Source organism: Rhinopithecus bieti, unplaced genomic scaffold, assembly GCF_001698545.2.
Source record: "Rhinopithecus bieti isolate Rb0 unplaced genomic scaffold, ASM169854v2 scaffold_6944, whole genome shotgun sequence".
Taxonomy (NCBI): domain Eukaryota; kingdom Metazoa; phylum Chordata; class Mammalia; order Primates; family Cercopithecidae; genus Rhinopithecus; species Rhinopithecus bieti.
This window is the reverse complement of record NW_016805767.1, coordinates 932,682-943,279: the sequence shown is the minus strand read 5'-3', so window position 1 is coordinate 943,279 and position 10,598 is coordinate 932,682. Positions and strand designations below refer to the sequence as shown.

The 10,598-nt window shown below is 43.0% G+C and overlaps 1 protein-coding gene across 1 annotated transcript in view; it reads left to right on the top strand.

Moving 5' to 3' along the window:
* Nucleotides 1-1,012: 1,012 nt before the first annotated feature.
* Nucleotides 1,013-10,598, top strand: part of SEPTIN7 (septin 7) — a 107,265-nt gene continuing 97,679 nt past the window's right edge. Inside the window, exon 1 of the mRNA XM_017873699.1 lies at nt 1,013-1,309. Within this exon, the coding sequence (XP_017729188.1) occupies nt 1,028-1,309 (282 nt within the window). The 5' untranslated portion in view covers nt 1,013-1,027. The remainder of the gene's footprint in view (nt 1,310-10,598) is intronic.

Genomic DNA, 10,598 nt, shown 5'->3' with positions numbered 1-10,598 from the left:
ATACTTTTTTTTTTTTTAACATGCCGTTAAACAGGAACATACACATTTCTTTAACATGTACTTAAACAGGAAAAGTAACACATGTGCATGAAGAATACAACCGAGAGAGCCATTACGTTCAAGAAACGTACAAAAGACCACAGGTTATTCCGAGTGAAGAAAGGCTTTCACTAGAAGGCACTTGGGGAAGGTTCCAATGACAGCGACATTCATCGCTACAGTAGAAACTCACACAACCGTAGCCCTTTATTACTCTTTTGTTATCCAGTAGTCTCCTGTGTCCGTTCATTTCCTCAACTGGAGTGTGAGCTCCAAGAGGACTGAATCGGGCCCCAACAAGGTGAGCCAATACGAAGGTGGCAGCAGAGTCCGCAATGGGGGCTACAGCGGCCGACCTCTGAGGCTGTGCCAGGCCACCAAAGTGACAGCGAGAGAGAAGGGTCGGGGAAACAGGGCCTAACCTCACTTTTCACCCCGAAAGTCAAGGTAGCCGAGGAAATAGGGATGAATGGGGGCACAGACACCTGCCTCGAAGTGTCTCCTCACTTTCACTCACAAAGCCGTCGGGTCAGTAGCTAGAAGCTGAGGGGCGGATGCGGCCCCCGCCCTGTGGCACTTTCTCAGTCTGGTTCTTCCAGCCGCGCCTCTTTGCCTTACGCCAATTCCGTAAGGAGGCGCTGAGGCCAACCGGGAGGCTCCAGCAGCTCCAAAACTTGACGTGAAATAGCACGGGGCAGAACTGACTGCGGCCATCTTTAATTCGGGCAAGACCCCACCCTCGCACCCCACCGACTAGTCCTTTTCAGCGTTACCAGGATTTTCTGCAACAAATGTAACGCGGTTAACCTTAAAAGCAGTGTTGAAGAAACACGCAAAGAGGCCCGAGTATCCATGACCTCAGTGGTGCGAAATCCGGCCAATTTAAACATGGCGGCTAAACCCGAACAGCAAAACGTTGCTGACGCCAATGAAGTCATGCTCGAAATGGAGCGAGGCGGCGGAGCTGGGGAGCGGGTAATCTCGCGAGATGGAAGCCAGCCTCCGCTCGGCCCGGAAGCCCCGTCTGAGGGGGCGGGGGACGGAGGAGGGAGCGGGAGTCGGGCGAGAGCCAGTAGAGGAGTCCGTCTCCTGTAGCGTGCGTAAGCAGGGCAGCGACGCCGGGCCGCTACGCCGCGGAATCGGCGTAGGCGCCTTTGGAGAATCGGCGGGCTGCGCTGCGCCGGGGCTGGTCGCGGAGGGGGGGAGGGGATGTCGGTCAGTGCGAGATCCGCTGCTGCTGAGGAGAGGAGCGTCAACAGCAGCACCATGGGTGAGTCTCAGCTTCGGGCTGCAGCGACTCGGGGTCATCAGCTCCGAATGCCGGAAAGCTTTGCAGCTGCTGGACCGAGCTGGGGAACGCCCTGAGGCGAGGAGGAGGCAGCGGCGAGGGGAGCCGTGGTGGGGGCGACGGCGGGCCCGGGCGCGGCAGCGGCGGGATCGGGGGGAGGGGAGGCGGCGGCGGTGACAGTTTGAATTGAACGTGAGGAGAGCCGAGGCGGCGGCATTTCCTGTGCCGCGGCGGGCCGGCCCCCTGCCCGGGGTGGAGAGCCGCGGCCTCCGCGGCCGGAGCAGCCTGAGCGCGGTGGTCTCAGCCCTGCCCTTGCTTCTCTCCGTCCCTTCGCCTTCCCTCAGCCTCCTCCAGTGCCCGCCGGCGCCCGCGGCCCCGCTCCTCCTGTCCCCGGCCGTATCCCCCTCGGCAGAAGTCCCTTCATGGGGCAGTGGGCCTGGCGAGGAGGGTGGGGACGAGTGTGAGCGCTCGGGCGAGGGTGCCGTGTGGGCCAGCCCGGGAGGGCGGCGGCGGGGAGGGAGGAAGAAGGATGCACCAGGCTGAGGCTGCGGTGGAGGCGGCGGCGGCGGCGGCTGCAGCAGCAACTCCAGTGACCGCGTCGCCTCCCCGCTCCTCCTCCCGCCTCTCGGGGTTGCCTCTCTCCAGGCGCAGCCCGAAAGGCCGGTGGATGGCGGGCGAGTCTTGAGAACGGAGAATCGGTAGTTTGGTTTGGTATTTGGGCTTAATTTTTAGGAGTAGGGGAAAAAGAACGCCTGGGAAGGGCGCCCCCCGGAGGAGGTAGAAAGGGTGGAAAGGGTCCCTGGAAAAGGGAGGGAGCGGAGATGTGGAGTGGCGAAGTTGAGGGAAATTAATTTTTGAAAATATTTCAATATTCTCAGTTATTCTTTTAAGGAGCCCTTTCATTTCCTTTCCTCCCCCACATACTGGAAAAAGAACAGGCCATTTCATTCACATTTTCCACTCCTGAGTTCCATTTCAGCTGTCTGTGTAGTAAGAAATAAGCAACCGAGATTTTTCTAGGACATTTCCATTTGCTAAGTTACTTTTGAAGAGTACACTGTTTCAGATTTCGGTTTTTACAGTCCTAGGAAAGAATTTGTGACGTCCAGGTGTTTTCTTAGTTACTGAAATAATAACTAACTACAATTCTTGAGAGTTTATTGCTAAATAGTTCAGCTTTAAGAATTCTTTCTTGTGGCTTTGTTATTTTGATGAAAGAGAATATCTTTCTTAGTGCCCCTGAGAATCTAAATGAACAGGTAATCTAAATCCCTAAGCATTTAACCTGTTTTACATATTTATGCACCTGCAGGTGATGAGTATAGCCAGTTTTTCCCCCTAAAGTTTATGTGCAAACTTGGGGAGGAGAGTATTTTAGACTTCAGGTGTACAGGTAGGGATGAAATTTATGGAATCCTGATAGACTGAAGGGAGGATATAAACAATGACCAAGTCAGTTATTGCTGCTTGGATTCTTTATTTCTTCAGACTGCAAGGGAATGAGTGAGGGGTGTTTGGGTGGTTGTTGGGGAGGGGGGTTACGGCGGCAGGAGCGCGGTAAACAATCTTTCATCCCATTCAGCTGTTCAGTGGGTGGGACTAAAGGAGATAGAGTTGAGTGAAGCTATGAAATAAATGTGGAAGCTACATAGGTGATTTGCATGGTAGCGTTGTCTTATTTTGTGATGGGACAACATGATGGAACCAGGTCTTCATAATGCAGTTATTAAAAATACGACATATTATACCACATCTTAGGCTTACAGAATTCAAGTTCACAACAAATAACAGCAAGTTATGTTAAGTTGGTTTTAATTAGTTCTCATCCTTTAAAAAGAAAGGATATTGTCTTTTTCTAATGTAGCTTAACAATTTTTGTTGCAGGCTTTGATTTGGAGATACTTGATGCATACATAATACATGAAAGGTAGTGTTAAAAGATTGTATTTCAGAAATTTGTGATAAAATTGGTTGTTCAGATTTGCACTTTTTCCCATAGAAGTAATTTTAAGTAAATCCATGCCAGAAGTTCTGAACAAATCTAAGGCAAGTTAGGAATCCTTACAGACCCTAGGAGAATTTAGAGGAATATGCTAGAACAACAACAACAACAATAACAAAGCTTTGGGGAGAAGAGGGAGGAAGAAGAGTTACATCTCTGTCTTCTAAGGTCTCAGTAATGGAGAGTGATCAGATGAGGGGACCAGTCAGAATAAGGATAGTGGTAGAGCAGATTAGTTGCAGACTTTTATAATTTGATGATACACATATTCATTGTAGACTGTATTCTGGGAATTGCCGATAGTGAATTCCTACCCGACTAAATTGCCTGCTGAGAAATGTGTTTCACATTTTGACTTCATAGGCTATCTTCAATTTTTGATTAGAAGTTGAGCATTTTAAATTAATGATTTATGTCTTTTACTAAGTTTTGAGAAAAAACTTTTGTATATTTCTTTTCTGTACTAAGTTTGGATTGTAAAGACAAACTTTATTATATAATAGAAATAATAAAAATTATGTTTTAAGGAGTAGAATTTTAAGGTAGTTTGATTATGGGTTTGGTTCGCTGAGATGAGAGCATACTGTTAAATGTAGACCATTGAACTCTACAGCAGTATTTTGAAGACTGCAGGTTGTGACCCATTAGTGGACACTGCACTTAATATTTTGAGGGAGGTTAAATTTTCTTTCAGGTATTATGTACTGGGTGGGCATCGTGGTCAAAATGTACAGTATGGATGAGTCAAATGTAAGGTCTTTTAAACCTTATGTTAGAGGCTGGAGGTCTTGGTGTGAGGACTTTAAAATTAAAGACTGTTAGTCCGTGTGACTTTTTCTAATTTTGGATTCATTTATCCTGTACTCCATGTAGCTAGCATGGTTAGAGAGATCTGAGGTCTACTTCTGTTTGAGAGGATGTTATCCCCCATAGCCAGCAACTATGGTGGCTTCCAAAAGAAAAGAGTAGCATTCAGTGACTCTGCTTTAGGCCTTGAGGATGAATCTTTTCTTTGTTTTTGTCTTCATGTGTCCTTTTGCATCATCAGAGATCTGGAGACTAAACTTTGAGCATGGGCTTCGGGAAGAGGGGCCAAAGAGACAACTTGGCTGGCATTAAGTGTTGAAGGCCGTAGGCCAGACACACACTAAATCCTTGTGACTTACTCTTGGTGCAGTCCAGCTATCCAGATGTAGGGATTACACATTGGGGTTTGAGTTCAAAATCTTAATAATGATTTAGAACATGGGCTTTGATGTTAGATATGGATGCAAATCTTGGCTTTGCTACTCACTAGATACATCAGTCTGAGTAGGTTAGATTATAATTTTAAAAACTACAGTTAGGCATTGTTAACAATAGGGTACATTGAGAAATCATAGAGTATACCTACACAAACCTAGATGGTAGAGCCTACTATACACCTGGGCTGTATCCTATTGCTTCTAGGCTATGAGCTTGTACAGCTTGTTATTGTACTGACTACTGTAGACAATTATGACACATGGTAAGTGTGGTTTTTTTTTTTCTTTGAGACGGAATTTCGCTCTTGCTGCCCAGGCTGGAGTACAGTGGCACAATCTTGGCTCACCGCAACCTGGGTTCAAGCAGTTCTCCTGCCTCAGCCTCCCGAGTAGCTGGGATTACAGGTGCTTACCTGCCTCAGCCTCCCAAGTAGCAGGCATTACAGGCACTTGCCACCAGGCGTAGCTAATTTTTGTATTTTTAATAGAAATGGGTTTTCACCATGTTGGCCAGGCTGATCTGGAACTCCTGACCTCAAGTGATCCTCCTGCCTCGGCCTCCCAAAGTGCTGGGATTATAGGCATGAGCCATCACACCCGGCCAAGTGTTTGTGCTTCTGAGCATAGAAAAAAAGATGTACTGTACAATGAACTTATGACTACTATGTCATCACAGGTGATACGATTTTTTTTAGCTCCGTTGTAATCTTACGGGACTACTGTCATAAATGTTGTCCGTTGTTGACCAAAACATTGTTATGCAGTGCATGACTATACTGCAGATAAGAAAAGTGGAAATGGAATAAGAAAGATAAACTATAAGCCCTAATTTTTTATTATTAGTTTCAACAGACATAAAATTATTCTGCTATTAAAATTTCCATTTTTATGCTCTAAATTTCTGTGTTTCTCTGACATAAACTGATAATTCACAGACTGCTCACTGGTCCACAGACCACACTTTGCATATCACTAGGTTAAACTATGCTGCAGCAACAGACTGTTATACTAAAGTTTATGTGCAGTATTATATTTTAGGCCAGTGTTAACTTTAAAAGATACTATACTTTGAAAGCTGAGAATTCATAAGTATCCCCTGTGATTGGGGGGATTGCCTAAAGCTGCTCCTGCTTACATTATTTTGAAGTTTTCTAAGTCTTAGGTATTCATGTGTCATTTGCATTTTATTCAATGTTTGTTTGCCTAATGTAAAATATAAAGATGATATTCTTCCTCCTTCCCCACTGATCTGGAAGTAAAAAATGGACTTTCCTGAAGTTGTAACATGTTAATTCTGTTGTTTTGTTTAACTCTGGGTCACAACTGACTACTTCTGGTAGCTTTATTGGAGGTGAGGCTCCAGGTCAGAGTTTCTCATTTGAGGTTTTATCATTATTTGGGGGAGGGAAGGGCTGTCTTGTGCATTGTACAATATTTACCAGCATCCCTTCTGTCATCGTGCTAAGATGCCAGCAGCACATGCTCTCTCCGGTTGTGAAATGAAAAAAATGTCTACAAACATTGCCAAATGACACGTGGGGGAGCAGAATCATCCTTGGTTCAGAACCACTGCACTGGAAGGAACAAGCTTCCTTAACTGTCTTACTTTTTACTTCTTCCTGGAACTCCTACCACTTAGTATTCTTAGTATTTCCTAAACTTGGGAATCAAAATTACGTAGAGTTTTTTTGTATTAAAAGTTTATCATTAATTTATATGTTTTTGCAAAGCGTGATCAGTAATTACTGGACATAGAACATTATGCTAGGTCACTGTTCTCCAAAATATGATTGAAGGGTCAGCCATGGCCTGGAGTTAAAAATGCAGATTAACTGGTTCCCACTAAAAGACCCACTGATTAGCAATCTCTGGGAGAGGGACCCAGGAATCTACATTTCCAAATGCTTTCCAACTTATCAAGTAACTTTATTATTGTATGCTTTCATAGAATAAAATACATGGATTTTAAGTATTTAGTTGAATGAATTGCTGATGTGCATACACACATCTTGTAGCCTTTATTCTAATCAAGATATAGAATATTTCCACCATCCCAGAGTTTCGTGTTCCCTGTTGGAGTTCTCCTTCTATTGCCCCAGGTAACCACTGATAAGATTTCTAATAGCCATGAATTTGTTTTGTTTTTGTTTTTAACAGCTTTACTGATATATGTATACAGTTGATTCATTTAAAGTGTTTTTTTCTGGGTAACTTTCTAAAGTCTCCCCATCCCCGTAACTTCTTTATTATATAAGATTTCAAATAAAATGATCATCGTGGTGTTTTTCAAAGAATACAGATTCTCGTGGTGTTTCACACTGTGATAAACAATAGGCCTGGGATAGGGCCCTGAAAATCTTTGGCTCTGATGACTGTTTTCAGGAAAATCAAACCATTTTCCACCAGTTTTGCTATTCTTTATAAAATATATTTGAAATATTCCTGCAGTGGTAATTTGAAACTTTTGTAAACTGTTCATTGATTTAACAAATATTTGACTCCAAAAAAGTATCAGACACTTTGACACCATAGCAATCAAGAAAGCTATGGTCATGGATGTTATGATGTTTCTGTTTTCATTTCTGAAATTGCTTTTTAAAAAAAAATTTTTTTTTTTGAAACGGAGTTTTGCTTTTGTTGCACAGGCTGGAGTGCAATAGCACGATCTCAGCCACCGCAGCCTCCGCCTCCCTGGTTCAAGTGATTCTCCTGCCTCAGCCTCCCAAGTAGCTGGGATTACAGGCATGCGCCACCATGCCCAGCTAATTTTTTTTTTTTTTTTTGAGATGGAGTCTCTCTTTGTCACTCAGGCAGGAGTGCAGTGACGCGATCTTGGCTCACTGTAAGCTCTGCCTTCCGGGTTCACACCATTCTCCTGCCTCAGCCTCCCAGGTAGCTGGGACTACAGGCACCCGCCACGACGCCTGGCTAATTTTTTGTATTTTTAGTAGAGACAGGTTAGCCAGGATGGTCTTGATCTCCTGACCTCATAGTCCGCCCGCCTTGGCCTCCCAAAGTGCTGGGATTACAGGCGTGAGCCACCATGCCTGGTTGCTTTTTAAAAATTTTATTGGGAGTTTTTTGTTGTTGTTTTGTTTTTTTGAGATGGAGTCTTGCTCTGTCACCCAGGCTAGTAGCATGATCCCGACTCACTGCAACCTCTGCCTCAAGCGATTCTCCTTCCTCAGCCTCTTGAGTAGCTGGGATTACAGGCGCATGCCACCACGCCTGGCTAATTTTTGTATTTTTAGCAGAGATGGGGTTTCACCATGTTGGTCAAGCTGACCTTGTTGGTCTGTCCTGACCTTGTGATCTGCCTGCCTTGGCTTCCCAAAGTGCTGGGATTACAGGTGCGAGCCACTGCACCCGGCCTGGTTTTTTTTTTTTTTTTTCCCAATAGGTAGTATAATCACTTGGTTCAAAATTCAAAAGGTTAAACAGAGAGATACAGTGAAGTCTCCTTCTTACTTCTACCCTCAGGGCACCCAGTTTCCTACTCCTCAGGCATCCTGTGTTAACAGTTTCTTGTATGTTCTTCCAAAGGTGTTTTTTGCATATGGAAGTTAAAAACATATATCCTTCCTGCCCCCACCCTTGGTAGCATAAGACACATTATTTCCCACATGTTTCTTTCCAGTTAGTGTAATTTGGGTTATTCCATGCAGTACATAAAGAGCATTCTTATTCTTTTATACGGCTGTATAACTGTTCTATGATATTCTGTTTGTGCTGCTCCAACAAAATACCTGTGACTGGGTAATTTATAAGGAACAGAAATCTATTTCTTACCATTCAGGAAGCTAGGAAGTCCAAGATCACAGTGCCCTCAGGTTTGGTGTCTCTGCCTCCAAGATGGCACCTTAAATACTACTTCCTTTGGAGGGAACAAATGCTGTGCCCTAACATAATAGAAGGAGCAAAAAGATCAAGCAGCTCCCTTGCATCTCTTTTATAAGGTCATTCATCCTATTAATACGGTTACTAGTGATTAAGTATCAACATACAAATTTTGGGACAATACACCAAGATCACAGCATATGGATAGACCGTGATATGGGATATATTATGATTTGTTTAACATGTCTGCCTCTGATAGACATTAATTTCCAGTGTTTTGCTGTTACCAACTATGACATGATGAGTCACTTGGGATATTGATTTTTTCACATTTGTTAGTGTATCTAACAAATACACTAACAATGTTAGTTTTTGAACTCTTTGAAGCAGGAGACTACAACTTAAAGGTTGTAGTATTGACATTGTCATTATATAAATAACGTATTGATGTTATATTACCATAACATTGATCTTAAATATTGGTAATATTGCTGTTAAGTCCTTGGTTTAGAACTTTAACAATCAAGTTCATTCATTTAACAAATACACGTTTTGTACTTGCTGTGTGCTGGCCACTGGGGAAACTGAATTAAATACTGTGGCAGTAGAAATAGAGGCATGGTGATTAAGAGTTTCGGGTCTAGATTCAGACTTGGATTCATATCTCAATTCTAAAGCTTAACTGAACCTTTGGTAAATAACAGAACTTTTGTTTTTCCTTCTCTGTAAAGTGGGAATCATAAGGTTATCCGAGAAGTAAATGAGATGGTATTTGAAAAAATCTTAGCATGATGCCTGGCATATAATAAACACTGAGGTGTTAGATTAAAGAAACTTATCAGACTGTATTGCAGTTGACTTTGTTTTTCTGCCTCCACTGTGCTTAAAGTCTAGGACTGTGTTTTGTTCACCTTTGTATCCCTATAACTGGCTTGCATTTAGTAAAAAATTTGTGATATGATATAAAGGTATGTAGAACATACAGTGAAAGTTCAAAGCAGGATACCTTTTCCATGCTGGAGAAGGTGAATCTTTAAAAGTTGCTTAGAGTGATTAGGGAAAGGAGGTGAAGGAGTGAAGATAATTATTCTATACTGAGAAATCCTGTTAGTATCAGGTTATGAGGTTAGAAGAGGTAAGTAGGCAACTGGTATTGCTGTGCTGAGAATTTAAAAATCTTTATTGAAGACTTTAAAAGAAAAGTGGTGATCTTAAGAATCGCAATGATAATTCTCTCTGTTGAGAGTTGACAGGGCACCAGGTTGGAGCCATTAAATTGAGGGAGTTTAATCTAGCAGTTTAGGACTAAAAATTGGTCAGAAGCAGGGCAGTGGGAAAAGACATGAGGGGGATGGTTGTGAGGTATTAGGGAAGATGTGGGTGATGAGTAATGAGTCCAGAATATTTTTGAGCTTTCTGACTTGAGTGAATGGGTAGATGAGTAGATGCTATTTCTTGAAATAGGTAATTTGAAACATGAAATTGAGAGGCCTGGGGGACATCCAAGTGGACTTGTCTTGTAGGGTCTCAGTACTAGGAAGACATCTAGGATGGAAAATTAGCATTTTCCGATAATTGTAAATGTATTCATTTGTGCTTTGAATTTTTATGTTTAGTAAGTGAATTTGTGAACAGAGTTGAAGGAAACTAGAATAAAGTGATTTGTGTGAAATTTCCTTGTCCTTCAAAGTTAGACAGACTGAGGTCTCCAGTTTCTTAGGTAATACTAAAATGTTTCCTTTTTTTTTTTTGAGACGGAGTCTTGCTCTGTCGTCCAGGCTAGAGTGCAGTGGTGCGATCTCAGCTTATTGCCAGCTCCACCTCCCGGCTTCACACCATTCTTCTGCCTCAGTCTCCTGAGTAGCTGGGCCTACAGGCGCCTGCCACCACGCCCAGCTATTTTTTTGTATTTTTAGTAGAGACAGAGATGGTCTTGATCTCCTGATCTTATGATCCACCTGCCTTAGCCTCCGAAAGTGCTGGGATTACAGATTGTGAGCCACTGCACTGGCCAAATGTTTACTTATTTAAAATTTCTGCTGGTATATTTCACAGCAGCAGTTGTTTCAGACTCAGGATTATGCTAGTGTTTTTTTGCAGGAGTGACATTTTGTATCCTTGTATATTCTTACTGTCCATTCAAATTGTAATGAGTTAATGAGTTCTTTTTTTTTTTTTTTTTTTTTTT